Source organism: Scyliorhinus torazame, chromosome 1 (genome assembly GCF_047496885.1).
Source record: "Scyliorhinus torazame isolate Kashiwa2021f chromosome 1, sScyTor2.1, whole genome shotgun sequence".
In the NCBI taxonomy this organism is placed as follows: domain Eukaryota; kingdom Metazoa; phylum Chordata; class Chondrichthyes; order Carcharhiniformes; family Scyliorhinidae; genus Scyliorhinus; species Scyliorhinus torazame.
Window position 1 is genome coordinate 144,168,097 of NC_092707.1, and position 16,319 is coordinate 144,184,415.

Sequence of the window (16,319 nt, forward strand, 5' to 3'; positions counted from 1 at the left end):
CTGCTTTGTTTAGGATATTGCACAAATCCATTGTATGAAAGAATGAGGTCATTCAGAATGTCTGCCAAAAATTAGGAGTCCATGCATCAGTTGTTTTGTAAATTGATAGTGGTTAGGGTGAGTTTACACTTGTTGAAACATTTAGTAATACAGATATTTGAGGTAACCGAGGAGTAACTCCATCAAGTGCCTATGTAGATTTGTAACATTTTAGGGAGACTTGCACATTCTAGCACAAACTACGTACGTAACTCAGTAGTAGAAGATCTACTGTATAAAATTCACTTTGTTGCACATTGCAAACATAAGGAATTTCTGCTGTGGTTAATCTTGGAGCGCTAAAAAATTTGTATATACTTCAATATTGTTTGGCAAGATGCTGACTGACTTAGGATTTATTTTAAAGTTCAACTTGTTTTTTCCTGTTAGGTTTGGGACCTACGACAAAACAAGTTAATTTATACCATGCGTGGTCATACAGACTCTGCGACTGGCTTGGCTCTAAGCGGTGATGGCTCTTACCTTCTTTCTAATTCTATGGACAATACAGGTAATAAAAGTGTGATTGTGTTACCGTTCTCTTGAAGACCCCTGAGAGTATTAAATAATAATTAAATAGGACAGGAGGTAACATTCATTTGTTCCTGTAAAATTTGGGAGAGAATGACAAAAAGTGTAGAAAGTCTGTAATACCGTCTAATTTCCCTGGCATGTCCCAAATTTACTTCGCATCCAATGAATTACCTTTACAATGTAGCACTATTGTAGCCAATTTGTACATCTACTCCTACAAACAGCAAAACCACGGAATGATGCAGCACAGAAGAGGACCATTTAGTTCATCATGACTATGCCAGCTCTTTGAAAGAGCTACCTATTAATCTCACATCCCTGCTTTTCCCACTATCCCTGTAAGTTTTTTGTTTTCAAGTGTATATCCAATTCTGTTTTGAATGTTACTATTGAACCTGCTACCACACCTTTGGGATCATATTTTGGATCAAAACTCATCAGGGGACAGTCCCGCTACTCCTTGAATCACCTGTGGAGACAAATGATGGTGCTTCCAGCGAGCATGAAACTGAATCTAGGATATGTGCTGAGGTCCTGGAGTAAGACTTGAACCAACAGCCTTCTGACTCAGAGGAGAGTGCTACCAAAATGGCAGGGCTAAGTAGCCTGTCTTTTTGATATTTGCACACACTAGGATCCCCACATGATGGCTACTTTTTATCAAGACCACTTTGTGTGACCTAACTGCTATGTCAGCTGAAAATGGCAAACTGTGTAGGCTAGGAATCGTACCTCTAACCTTAGTTAAACTGTGTGGCTTAGCTGCTCACAAACATCAAACAGACTTTACACCTTGCTGTCTTTTCACACTTCTTATAATGCACCCAGGTTTGTTCCCTATAATATTCACTCCACCAATTCACTTTGACTGCTGTCTTCTCTATGAAGACAATGATGGCTTTTTGGGCTGTGTCCCACTGGTGCCAGTTTTGTTCTGCTGTATCTTCTATAATTTGCCATGAACGCATTGTTATTTGACTATAGGGGAAGCAGCACCACCCCAGATGACCCTGACTGGTCCCATGATCTACTGATTCATATAATTGGGCCTGCTAAATATTGATAAAGAATAGTAACTGTCATTGAACTTTTCCTTCCAAATCGACAGCCGTTAAGGCCAATTATAGCTTCACGAACAATATCCTGGCTGAAGTCAGCTAACTCAACACAGGTCCAGGATTGTACCTGGGAACTTAAAAGTCTTTCTGGTTTGGCTCTAACAGGCTGAAGTGTTGGATCAGACTCTTCTGGGAGTTTTTTAACCATTGAGATTATTGTACATTAAATTACTGAAGTGAAGATTGATAGAAATCACATCATAAACTATGGCATTTGTGGCGAATGGGGTTCTGATTTGAATTAGTTTTGCCTCTTAATTATCAGAGTGTTTCTAAATCTGAAGAAATTGTAAATTGACAAAACATTATGATTTTTGTGTTTGGATTTACAGTGAGGGTCTGGGATGTCCGTCCCTTTGCTCCAAAAGAGAGATGTGTGAAAATATTCCAGGGTAATGTGCATAATTTTGAAAAGGTAGGGGAGTTTCGTTTAAATTAAATCAGTGCATTATCTAAGTGAATCAAAAATAACACAGGCTTCTTAAAAGACCCCAATGGTACTTAGATGCTCTGTTTGAGAATGCTGACCTCCTGTGCAACAAGAATGCAGTCTGTGATGCAGAATATAAAATGGTCGTAAGTAGCATTTAAGTAAAGCTGGAAAATGAGGACATATTTCAATTGTTTATCGTTATTAAGTGGTTATAGTAGTTTAAAAAGTTCAACAAAGGTTATTAATTTTGAAGCTGATATTGAAATCAGAAACAGTCATCATGAAGTCTTTTTAAAAAATTATTTTAATTTGTTTTTCAACAATTTATACATAAAATACAACAAGAACAACAGACAACCCCCCCCACACACGCACACACATTACCAACCAACACGCCATTACCTCAAAGAATAGCCCCACTTCCTGCAGCTGACAGTAACCAACTCTTTAAAGTGAAGAATAAACAGACCCCAACTCTTGTGGAACCCCTCAATCGCATCGCCCACCCCACCTCAAGGTACAGTTAATCTTCTCCAAATACAGGAACTTCATCAGGTCCGCAAGCCATTTGGAGGCATTGGAGGAGAGGCTGACCTCCACCCCATTAGGACCCGCCTACGAGCAATCGGCGAGGCGAACGTTAAAACGTCTGGCCCCGCTCCCATCTGCAACTCTGACAAGCCCAATACCCCAAATATGGGCCCCAGGGGACTGGGCTCCAAATCCAAGTGCAAGATCACTGACATGGTGCTGAAAAATGGCCCCATAATTTCTCCAACTTTGGGCACGACCCGAACACATGCACGTGGGTGGCCGGTCCTCTCCCACACCTCCCCTTTTCCCCCCTCCCTCAAGGCCCTCCCCCAACAACTTGATGAACATCTCGGAAAAGTACTTCTCCAGCCCCTCGGGCAACCCCACGATCCGAAGATTCTGCCACCGTGACCTGTTTCCCAGGTCCTCTGTTTTGGTTCTCAACCCCTTACTACTTTCCTCCACCTTCCGCAGCTCTTCTCCCATCGAGGCGAGCTGGTTGTTGTGCCATGACAATGTCGTCTCCACCTCCTTCAGCACCTCTCCTTGCTCGCGCACCACCATCAAAGTCTTTACCAGAGCCTCCTTTATTGGGACCAACCTCCTTTATCGGGGCCAACCTATCGTCCACCAACTGTTTGAGCGTTCACATCATTTCCCTCCCATGCCGTTCAAAATGCGTAGCAATCTTCTGTTCAAACTCCACCGCCATCACCTTGGCCAGTGTGTCCACTGTAATGGGCGAAGCCCCTCCGGCAAGCTTCCTCCCGCCATCTTTCCTCCCACAGCACTCCACACCGAACTTGAGCTCTCAGGCGGACTATCACTCATTCATTATTGTGCCTTCTTCTTCCCTTGGGTTTTCGACATCTTGTAATTACCACGACTTTACTGGAGACCATTCATATAAAATTTCCCCCCAAAAGTGGATGAAAAGGGCCAAAAAACAAAAGCTCTAGTGGGAGTCACTCGACGTGTGACCTCCACCTACATGTTACCACGGAGGTCCCCTCTTTCTCCCCCCCCCCCTCCCCTCCTTAAAGAGGGGTGTATCTTAATGAGTTAATGCTGCTCGTGTATTTCAGACTCAATTGAATAATTTGCGGTGGGAGTTGGGGACCAGAATCACATTAGCTCAGTAGTAGCATGTCTTTTTTTCACTCTCCGATGTTGATCCCTTGCGCCAAATTTGACATCCAATTTCTTGTAGAACCTCTTGAGGTGTTCATGGTCGACTGATGGAAGCAAAATAGCAGCTGGATCTGCTGACAGGTAAATATTGTTTCATGATAGCTTTGATGATAAATGTGAGATCGAGTTTGAAATTAATGGATGATCATTCATGTGAATTTTTTATATTTATAATGTCCATTTATTGATCTAAGTGATGAATTTTATGACAAGCTAAGAGCTGCATGCTGTGTATCTTGAATACACTCTCTCCCTATGATGACTTCTAATTTAATAACTACCGGATTTGAAACCACCTCTTTTACTGAATATCAGAATGATGAGTGCAAGAAATTGTTTAAACAAAGTTCTATGAAACAATGACATTTACCCACTTAAAAAAAGCGATGTGAACTTAACACCACAACAACGTAACCTGACTTCACAGTTAACCACCTGGTAGCATATATCGTGCCAAAAGTCTACAGATTCTAAAACTGATCTTTTCAAAGGAAGTAGGGAGCAGGGAATGTACTCCACAAATAATAGAGCAATATTTCTAAGTATTAGAACATAAAACATACAGTAAAGAAGGAGGCCATTCGGCCCATTGAGTCTGCACCGACCCACTTAAGCCCTCACTTCCACCCTATCCCTGTAACCCAATAACCCCTCCTAACCTTTTTGGACACTAAGGACAATTTAGCATGGCCAATCCACTTAACCTGCACGTCTTTGGACTGTGGGAGAAAACCAGCGCAACCGGAGGAAACCCACGCACACACTGGGAGAACGTGCAGACTCCGCACAGACAGTGGAATCAAACCTGGGACCCTGGTGCTGAAAGTCACAGTGCTAGCCACTTGTGCTACAGTGCTGCCCTTAATTGTGTCATATTAAGATTTTTGCCGGTACAACGCTGCATATATCTATGGAGTATATTAATTTGAAGTAGTGTCTTTGAGGATTTGCTACTGTAAAGGCACTATACAAATGCAAATTGTTAAAGAACGTTTAAAAAGACATCATAAGACTATAAGACATAGGAGCAGAATTAGGCCACTTGGCCCATCGATTCTGCTCCACCATTCAATTATGACTGATATGTTTCTCATCCCCATTCTCCTGCCTTCTCACTATAACCCATGATCCCCTTATTAATCAAGAACCTATCTATCTCTGTGTTAAAGACACTCAGTGATTTGGCCTCCACAGCCTTCTGCAGCAAAGAATTCAACAGATTCACCACCCTCTGGCTGAAGAAAGTCTTCCTCTGTTTTAAAGGATCGTCCCTTTAGTCTGAGGCTAAGCAATTGCACTATTTCTTTCAGATTTGTTTATGTCTGGGATACAACATCACGAAGAATCCTGTATAAATTACCGGGGCATGCAGGCTCAGTAAATGAGGTGGCATTTCATCCTGAAGAACCAATTAGTAAGTGTCTTGTTTTGACCAACACTTTGAAACCCCAGAGAGTTATATAATTACTTCCAACACTACGTTAGAAAAATTAATTGTTGGAATTGCACAGCTAATTCGAAATCAAAGGAAAAAACTGTACATGACACCTCGGATGTGTAATGTTCAGTAGGCTGAGCAACAAAGGGTACACACCTGAAATATTAATCTATGTTTTTTTCTTGACAGAGATTGACTGACTTGATGTGTATTTCCAGAATTTGCTGTTATTTGTGCATTTCACTACCATTCTATCATGTGCAGGCACATGTAGCAATGCAATTTAAGGAGCAGAATGAACAAGTGGATACTAAAGTGAAAGGAAAAAGCAGGAAATAAGTTAAGGGGTGGAGACAAAAGTATAGTTAAAGAGAAAAATTTAGTAACGGTGGGGATGGAGTTGGCAATGCCGAGAGATTATGGAAACTTTTTCCAAGAGGTGTAATGGCTGAGGAGAATCATATGGCAATGAGTAGATCATATTGAGGTAGGAGCAGGCAGCTGTATCAAGTGAAATGACCTGGGGCAAAGGCACTGTACTCTTGATCTACACGGTGTGCTCATTACCTGAGATTTGAGAATCAAAATTACAACGTTCTAATACTGGTGCTGTGCCTCCTGTTTTCATAATGTTTTTCAAAAACTTTATATTCATAGCTCTTCAAAAACTAGGGTTGAAAATTACAGTTGTGTCTTTTTCTAATATCAGCTTACAATTTAGCTACTTTAAATATTATTGGCAACTTACCTCTTGTGCCGTTTGTGGCATCTTGCTGTAACTGGCTTGGAAATCCAATAGCGCACTCCCTCAGCCAGGAAACAGCAGGAGTGTCTCCAGAGCAAACTGGTTGGCACCTCAAGTCCACAGAGGCTAGAAACCCCACTGGAGTCCCTAACCGTGACCTTGGATACAAGTGACAAAGGAGCCGGACTGAGGAGTTGCACCTTGCAGGACTCTGCCTGTGCTGGCTGTATGAGTTGGAACCTGGCACACTACACCGATATTTCAGTGTGTGTCTTTCCTCTCATCACTACACACTTTTCTTATTTCTGTTGCCTTGATATAATTGAGTGTCTCCACCTCATGAGCAGAAGGTTGAGAGTTCAATCCCCGTTACGGATTTGAGCACATGGCCTAGGTCAACACTTGTCTCGTCACTAAGGGAGAACTCCTCTTTTACAGGCACCATCTTTCAGGTACTTTAAATCATGATTGCAGGAGATCATATGGCAGTATTCAAACAAGAGTAGGGAGTTCAGCACAGTAATTTCTCGTTGTTGGTGGGAATGTGCAGTAAATCATTAGCTATGAATTGCTTTGGCACAACTCGACATGAAAAGTGCATGCTTTTCCATGGGGTTTTCGCCTTTCTTATTTGTAAAAGACCCTGTAACACAAGTACAATGCTGCTGAAAGCCATCATTTGCCCCATAAGCTGAGTTTGGTTACAAAACTTCAGTTGAAATCCCCAAGTAGTAATTACTAATAAATAAAAATGATTGGGAAATTAGCTTGTGACTAATTTGTGCTTTCAGACAATATTATGGTGTCAGCTGTAATGTAGCAATTTTATTGAACATGAAGATATTATTGAACTGGTTGAAAATTCAGCTGTTTCAACCTTGTGTTGTATTTGACAAGTCCCCAAAGGCACTTCTGTAAGACCATAAGACATAGGAGCAGAAGTAGACCATTTGGTCCATTGAGTCTGCACTGCCATTCAATGAGACCATGAGTAATCTGATATGATAATCCTCAAGTCTGCTTTCCTGCTTGATCCCCAGAACCATTGATTCCTTTACTGATTGATTAAAAATCTAACTATGTCAATCTTGACCGAACATAACGACCCAGTATCTACAGTCCTCTGCGGTAAAAAATTCCACAGATTCACTACCCTCTTGAGAGAAGAAATTCCTCCTCTGTCTTAAATGGGCAACCCTTAAAACTGAAACTATACCGTCTGGTCCTAGACTCTCTCACAAAAGGAAACATCCTCTCAACATCTACCCTGTTAAGCCCCCTAAGAATCCTTTATGCCCCAGTGACGTCGTGTATCATTCTTTTAAACTGCAATCTTTACTCATAAGAAAATCCCTCCATACCCAGGATCAACCTAGTGAACCTTCTGTAATGCCAGTTCTCAATCTTTCCCTTCACCTGGTTTAACCTGAGGTGTGGTGCTCCTCAGGTTAAACCACCACCAGTCATCTCCCCTACCCCCCACCCCCTCAAAAGAGAAAGCAGCGAATGGTCATCTGGGACTATGGCGACTTTACCTTACCTTATCTTTCCTTCGATAAGGGGACAAAATTGTTCACTGTATTCCTGGCGTGGTTTAACTTGTGCCTCATAAAGATTTAGCGAGACTTTCTATTTTTATACACCATTCCCTTTGAACTATAGGCCAGCATTCCATTTCCCTCTCCTATTACCTGCTGAGCTTGCATCCCAGCTTTTTGTGATTTATGCAGGAAGGCCCCACATCTCTCTTCTGCTTCAGCTTTCTCCATTTAAGTAATATTCCGCTCCATTATTCTTCCTAGCAAAGTACATAACTTCACATTTTCCTACATTATAGTCCATCTGCCAAATTTTTCCCCACTCACCTTACCTGTCTGTATCCCTCTGTAGATTATTTGTGTCATCTTCACCACTTGCCTTCCCACTTATTTCTGTGTCATCCACAAACTTCACTTCCTTCATCCAAGTCATTAATATATTGTAAATAATTGCGGCCCCAGCACTGATCCCTGTGGCACACCGCCAGTTATAGGTTGCCATCCTGAAAATGTCCACTCTCTCATCCCAACTCTGTCTTCTGTCAGTTAACCAATCCTCTACCTATGCTAATATACTAACTCCCACACCGTGGGCTCTTGTCTTATTAAGTAGCCTTTTGTGCGGTATCTTAAACTCTTTTTTGAAATCTAAGTATATTAAATCTACAGGTTCCCCTTTATCTATCCTGCTCATTGCCATCATAAATAATTTCTATAAATTTGGCAGGCATGATTTCCCCTTCATGAAGCCACGCTGACTGCTTGATTATATTATGTATTTCTAAATTTTCTGCTGTTACATCCTTTACAATGGACTCATAATATTTTCACAATGACAAATCTCACCAGCATTTCTGCTGGAATCGTGAACCTCCTGGTGACCATGGGTTATTGCTTTGTGAACTTGATGCATCGTCTTGTGGCCCTATTGAATCCTACTGTTTGCTGCTGTAATTGTCATAAGCAGATCAGAGAGATGACTGATATTTCTGAATAAGGACTAGGGGGTGCAGGTTTGAAATGTAACTAACTGCTTGTAACATCGGAATAAAATTTTAATTGACTGAAATCTACAATTTATTTTTATTCCAACAGTTCTTTCAGCATCCAGTGATAAAAAACTCTACATCGGAGAAATACAGTAAAGAGGAACAGTTTGTGCAGAGGAACTTGTCTCTCTTCAACTGGCAGCTGCACAGAAAATGTTCAATTGCCAGAGGAAAAAGTGTAATGTTGTTGGGGGAAGAAAAACATGTTAATGCTTGACAAATGATCAACCATGAATGGGTTTGAAGCATCATGAGTTTCATGAGCTGGCAAATGAGCCTGGCTGGTTTTGGAGGTCTGGGCCAGTTTGTTCAGTTCCTGTGGAGAGCAATCTGAGTGCAGAATCTGAATCTACGTAGTTTGTTGTAAAGTCTGGTCTGCATTCACTTTTGTACAGGTAATTTTATAATCTGTGTTTTTATAATATCCAGGAGAAATAAATTGTCACCTCTTTTGCTTGCAACTGCTACTGGATGCAAAGGTTGGGACACTTACAAAGCTTTTTTAACTGCTCAGCCTGTAATTTATGTCTCTTTTTCCCTGCAAATTTCAAAGTTAGATTGATACACTGTTATATGGATGACACTTGGGTTTTTATCTTTCTGAAATTTAACTAATTGCTAATTTAAGACTAGTAGTTAAATATACCATAATTTGCAACATTAGATAACACCATTTTCCAGCCCCAAGGTTTGTTTTTCATATACTCGGGTGTATAAATCAACCCCCTTTTCAGCCTTGGCATGCTTTGCTCATTAGTGGTCAGCCTCAATTCTGGTCTCCACAAGTGCGTGTTCTACATACCAATATCCTATAACTGGGTGGAAGGGACCAAGTAGATATTGTTGTGATGATATGTGAGAGTTTAAGACATGACCACTTTGCGAATGACATTTAAAAATGGTGACCACCCGCACCCACGCCAGAGGTTCAGTATTATACTCAGCATATATAAGTCGATCCCTGTTTTTGGAGGGATTTCTTGAGGCGTCAGTGGTCGATATATATGCCGATATCTATGATAGTCATAATTTCCTATTTATCTTTCTGTGCCAAATGCCAAAGAATGTCTTCATTATTTCATGCAATTTTAAATTTGACTGATCCTAGTTTAATTTTAAAATGAAAATGAAATGAAAATAAAAATCACTTCTTGTCACAATTAGGCTTCAAATGAAGTGACTGTGAAAAGCCCCTAGTCGCCACATTCCGGCGCCTGTTCGGGGAGGCTGTTACTGGAAAGATCAGGGGCGAAATTCTCCCCCAACGGCGCGATGTCCGCCGACTGGCGTCCAAAATGGCGCCAATCAGACGGGCATCGCGCCGCCCCAAAGGTGCGGAATGCTCCGCATCTTTGGGGGCCGAGCCCCGACATTGAGGGGCTAGGCCGGCGCCGGAGGGATATCCGCCCCGCCAGCTGGCGGAAACGGCGTTTGTTGCCCCGCCAGCTGGCGCGGAAATGACATCCCCGGGCGACGCATGCGCGGGAGTGTCAGCGGCCGCTGACAGTTTCCCGCGCATGCGCAGTGGGGAGAGTCTCTTCCGCCTCCGCCATGGTGGAGGCGGAAGGGAAAGAGTGCCCCCACGGCACAGGCCCGCCCGTGGATCGGTGGGCCCCGATCGCGGGCCAGGCCACCGTGGGGGCATCCCCCGGGGTCAGATCGCCCCGCGCCCCCCCAGGACCCCGGAGCCCGCCCGCGCCACCTTGTCCCGCCGGTAAATACCTACTTTAATTTACGCCGGCGGGACAGGCAATTTCTCGGCGGGACTTCGGCCCATCCGGGCCGGAGAATTGAGCGGGGGGGCCCGCCAACCGGCGCGACCCGATTCCTGCCCCCGCCCAATCTCCGGTACCGGAGACTTCGGCGACCGGCGGGGGCGGGATTCACGGCGGCCAACGGCCATTCTCCGACCCGCTGGGGGGTCGGAGAATGACGCCCCAGATCTGTGCAACCTGCGATCTTTTACAGACTTGGGTAACCTGACTGAAATTTATCTGACAGTGATGCCGAATGTTTTGCTGGTGTTATCGCTCCCAAGGTTCTCCAGCACTGGTCAATTTATTTTAGTATACATTGTGGGTACTTACAGCACTAAAGGTCCATCTCCGATGTCCAATAGCTCTCTCAGGCAGTTACATCAAAATGCTGCTACTGTCTGAAGTGGGTGCTATATACCCAGAGGATTCCAACAAAGCCCTTCATAAAATCAGTCCCCTATCAATGGAAGAAAAGTTTCAGGTAATCTGGCTTTGCCGATCCTATGGGATTCGACTTGTGCAAAGGTAGTAACCTTTGAATTGAGCATACTGCCTGTCACTTCAAGACAAAAGATGTCAAGGAAACTCCCATCATGAAATCTTTAGCCAGGTCCCTTGCTAAATGCTGAAGGCCCATTACAAAGGCCCAACAACTACTGGCAACATAGATTGAACCTAGCATATCCAAGTCTAGTTTGGTTTTCCAGTATTTTTGCTGTAATTCTGCTGAATTCAGGGGCATCCAAGCACACATAGCTATACTTATTCTTTGCAACCATACTGTGTGGACTATCAATAGCTTTCTGACATGGAGGTAGCTACAAGTTGCTGTTCAATTCTTGGACCTTCAGATCTTGGCATTTTTAGAGTCCAAACTAGTTTTTTTCTGTAAAGTGCTAATGACATTTAAAATATAATCTCGTGTGTTGTTACAAAGAAGAACAACAGGGAAAATTAGGAAACTCTTCGTTCACAAAAAAACAAGCTCATAATTGAAAAGTGACTAACAACAGAAAATTTAGAAATACTGGAGGCAAAGATACAATCAGCAAAATCTGAGGAATTAGAAAACAAAATGTTGCAGGTGCTTGGAATCTGAAGTTAAAATAGAGAAAAATGATAAACTTGAGTTAGTTGGCCCTTGTTGAAGACTACATTTTTAAAACATTTATGAAGAAACCTAGACACTTATTGAGCTGCTGTGCATTTGCAGAATTTAAAGAATGCTTATTGCTTTAAAACAAATACCTCGAACCATGGTTCCAACTATTTATTATCTGATTGGACTGTGAGCTGTTGATGTGCATTTCATAGATCATAGAATTTACAGTGCAGAAGGAGGCCATTTGGCCCATCGAGTCTGCACCGGCCCTTACAAAATGCACCCTACTCAAGCCCACGTATTTACCCTATCCCTGTAACCCCCACTTAACCTTTTTGGACACTAAGGGCAATTTAGCATGGCAAATCCACCTAACCTGCACATCTTTCGACTGTGGGAGGAAACCGGAGCACCCAGAGGAAACCCACGCAGGCACGGGGAGGACGTGCAGACTCCGCACAGACAGTGACCCAGCCCGGAATTGAATCTGGGACCCTGGAGCTGTGAAGCAACTGTGCTAACCACCATGCTACCGTGCTGCCCTTTTAAAAATGTATATTCTTTTTTTTCATTCTTTTTAAATGTAGCACTGTAGAGAGACCTTTTCCTCAGGAGAACCGTATTGGTGCACTATTTTAGAGCCTGTAAAAATTTTCTGTTTTTCAGAAAGAAGGAAAACAGCTCTTGAGTTCTGTTTATGTAAAACGTATCTTTTGGGAAAGCAGGCACTTGGGTTTGAATATAATTAAACAAAGCGAAATACAAAGTCTGCAATTCCAATTTTACTCATTATGGATAAACACATGGAGAGAAAAGTTGAGTAACTATATAAATGACCGCTCCTAGAAGCCAGCTACTCCTGCAGCATCTCTGTGCTTTGCTTTGTCCAAGTGCCTTGATAAGTGCAGCTCTCTCCTGCCACGTGTTTGATAGGTTCCGCTGTCTCAAATTTATATAAACGACAGATGAGTATGTGGAGTATCAATAGTTTTGAGGATGACACAAGGATTGGTGGTTAGCAGTGAGGTTGAATGTCTTGGGTTACGGGAAGATATAGACGGGATGGTCAAATGGGCAGAAAAGTGGCAGATGGAATTTCACCCTAAAAAGTGTGAGGTGATACACTTTGGAAGGAGTAATTTGACAAGGAAGTATCCAATGAATGGCCTGGGAAGTTCTGAGGAACAAAGGGACCTTGGCCTGTTTGTCCAGAGATCTCTGAAGGCAGAAGGGAAGGTTAATAGGGTGGTGAGTAAGGTATGTTGGACACTTGCCTTTATCAATCGAGGCATGGATTATAAAAGCAGGGAGGTTATGTTGGAGTTGTATAGAACTTTGGTGAGGCCACAACTGGAGTACTGTGTGCAATTCTAGTTGCCACATTATAGGAAGAACGTGATTGCCCTGGAGGAGGCGCAGAAAGGCTTCACCAGAATGTTCCCTAGGATGGAACATTTAAGTTATGAAGAGAGGTTGGGTAGGCTCGGGTTGTTTTCGCTGGAGCAGAGAAGTGGTGACCTGATCGAGGTGTACAAGATTATGAGGAGCATGGACAGTGTGGATAGGGAGCAGCTGTTCCCCTTAGTTGAAGAGTCACTTATGAGGGGACACAAGTTCAAAGTGGAGGGCAGGAGGTTTAGGTGGGATTTAAGGGGGGACCTTTTTACCCTGAGGGCACTGCCTGGTAGAGGTGGGATACTTCACATCCTTTGAAGGTACCTGGATGAGTACTTGGCACGTCATAATATTCAAGGCTGTGGCCAAGTGCTGGCAAATGGGATTAGGAGGCAGGTTAGGTGTCTTTCATGTGTCGGTGCAGACTCGATGGGCCAAAAGGCCTCTTCTGCACTATATTATTCTGTGATTCTGAAGATTATTCCCTTTTGCAGAACAATGCCATGTGTTGCACCCAGCTTTCAATGTAATTATGGAATTGCTATCTACCCTCAGTGCTGTGTGAGATCAGAAGAGAGGCTTGAAGGTTAGGGAAACAATGAGAAAGATTAGAAAGTGTCCTACTGAGCACTAGCACGTCCAAAAGTGCCAACCTATGTCCCTTATGGGATCCTGTAAGTACACTATTCCTCTGTTTTATACTTTGTAAATATTGCTAAGAGGCAATGGAGCACCCTGCATTTATTTAATATTTCTGTTGCAACATTGCAAAAGAAATATAAGGGCCTTAACATTATCCTGCACACATACACCACCCCCCAACAAACACTGTGTGGGTTAAAGATTTAAGTATGAGGTATATTTTCCCAGCACATGTCCACAGCCACTCTATACAGCAACGGATATTGGGATATCAGCGTGCCCTGCCTTGAAGAATTGTGATTAATATATTTAATTTGGTGTCTCACAGTGGAATTAGCTGCGTGATGTTGAGTGAAGCCTAAATCGCTGACACCAGGGAGAACCCCCTCACCTTTCCTTAAAAGTAGTGCCATAGAATCTTTCATGTTAATTTGAGCGGGTAGGTGAAACCTTGGTTTAACGCCTCATATTTTTTTAAAAAACACCTCTTGGAGTCCAGTGCTCCCTTGGTACCAGGCTGGCATATCAGCCTGGATTTTATGCTGAACTCTCGAGTGGAACCTCAAACCACAACCTTTACCTAAGCCTGTGTGCATATCATAGAATCCCTACAATGCCAAAGAAGGCCATTCGGCCCATCAAGTCTGCATGACCTTTTGAATGAGCACTGCCCATTTACGAGTGTCCACCCTGCCCTATTCTCATAATCCCATAACCTAACCTGGACGGACATTATGGGACAATTTAGCATAGCCAATCCACCAAATCTGCAAATCTTTCTGTATCGGCATGTATATATGGAGTAAACAAGTTATCTATTAATTTTTAAATAACATGCATGCACACAAATATTTTGTGCCAAATTGTCCCTCCACTAAATAAATTAACTTTTGTGACATCAACTAATATCATTTGGAACGGTCTAGAACTGCCAGTACACGGATGAATAAAATTATAATGGCCCTTAGCAGTGCAAACAATGCAACAACTCTACAGGTAATTTAACCTACAGTCACCAACAGCTCTTGCACATCAACATTGCCTTTTATGTTATACATGGGGCCATGTAAGCACCTGTGACCCATTACTAGAAAGGGGACAGCAAGTGTTAAGTGAGCTGCCAGTAATATAATGACATTACTCTCCAGATGGTGTTGCACTTGGTGGTGTGTGGGGCAATTTTTGCGGATCTCTGAAACAGGAATAAGCAGGTAATATTTTCAACTGAACCTAATACAACGACAGGATGTAAGATACTTTGCACAGCAATAAACCTGCAAATCCAAGGTAGTTGTTTTGCAGCTGAAGGATGACTTTCCTTTATTTGGGGCCTTAACATGAATGGCATCAGGTACAAAGAACTATTGAGCTCCTGTTGCAAAAGGGAAAATGCTGGAAAATCTCAGCAGGTCTGGCAGCATCTGTAGGGAGAGAAAAGAGCTACCATTTCGAGTCCAATGACTCTGACAAAGCTTTTATTTTTTGTTTCAGATTCCAGCATCCGCTGTAATTTGCTTTTTTTGAGCTCCTGTTGTAAAGTGGACAGTCGACAGTTTTGCATACAACAAAATTGCACAAAAATCATAAGTTTATAATTTGACGTGCTAATTTGTCATAGAATTTACAGTGCAGAAGGAGGCCATTCGGCCCATCGAGTCTGCACTGGCTCTCTGAAAGAGCACCCCACCCAACCGCACACCTCCACCCTATCCCCATAACCCAGTAACCCCACCCAACACTAAGGACAATTTTGGACACTAAGGGCAATTGAGCATAGCCAACCCACCTAACCTGCACATCTTTGGACTGGGAGGAAATCGGAGCACCCGGAGGAAACACACGGGGACAACGTGCAGACTCCGCACAGACAGTGACCCAAGCGGGAATTGATTTCATGCTAATGATCAGTTTTCAATAGCGTTGAATGAAGCAAGTGGCTAATTAGTAGAATGCCCAATCGTGCCTCAGTTCAGGTGAACATTAAAACTCCTGTGTGATTGAACAATTACCTGTCAGTCAGACAAATGCTAATTCTTCTTGAACATACGGAAGAGAAATTCCTGCATCTTCTGATTGCAATTTAGGTACAAGACGAGTAGTGGGGCTACTATCCCCACTTTTCACATCCCTGCTGCTGTCAAACAGGTAAGAAATGAGATGGACTACATAAAATCTACGGCACACCATTTAGCCCAATTAGTCTATGTCAGGGTCTAATTGTCTACAATTCTGCTCCTACTTCCCTATTCCTTCCTCATGAAGCCTGCCCTCCCTCCATTGGATCAGTGCTGTTCAACCACACCATGTGGCCGTGTGTTCCACGTTCTCAATAGTCTCCGTGTAAAAAAAATTCTACCTAAAATATTTATGTGCACTGTTAGTAACTCTTGTATTTGTGTCGTCTTCTGGTCTCAACCACAAGTGAAAAAAGTGATCTGTCCGTATTTACCCTGTTGAACCTCTTCATAATTTTTAAAGCTCTATATCAGTTTTAATCTATTTTGACAGTTGCATCCTCTCAATTCTGGCAACATCCTTGTACATTTTCCTGCATTTTTTCTCTGCCTCAATATCCTTTTTGTAATATGGAGACCAGAATTAAACACAGTACATGTGTGGCCTAACCAAGGTTCCACATAAATGTAATTTGACCTCCCTGCTTTTATATTCTATTCGTCCAGCAAAAGACCATCAAGCAAGGGAATGAGGAACCACAATACGTCCTATTTGACATACCCTGAGTATTAACTAAGTTGCAACTGTACACATGTTCAAACTGTAGAAACATATTTTATAACTTCAGT

General features: G+C 42.7%; 1 protein-coding gene across 1 annotated transcript in view; it reads left to right on the forward strand.

The window, feature by feature from the left end:
* snrnp40 (small nuclear ribonucleoprotein 40 (U5)) overlaps window positions 1-9,120 on the forward strand; it is a 32,570-nt gene extending 23,450 nt beyond the window's left edge. Inside the window, exons 6-10 of the mRNA XM_072500933.1 lie at window positions 430-550; window positions 2,024-2,106; window positions 3,869-3,930; window positions 5,160-5,263; window positions 8,666-9,120. Of these exons, the coding sequence (XP_072357034.1) occupies window positions 430-550; window positions 2,024-2,106; window positions 3,869-3,930; window positions 5,160-5,263; window positions 8,666-8,715 (420 nt within the window). The 3' untranslated portion in view covers window positions 8,716-9,120. The remainder of the gene's footprint in view (window positions 1-429; window positions 551-2,023; window positions 2,107-3,868; window positions 3,931-5,159; window positions 5,264-8,665) is intronic.
* The last annotated feature ends 7,199 nt before the right edge of the window (window positions 9,121-16,319 follow it).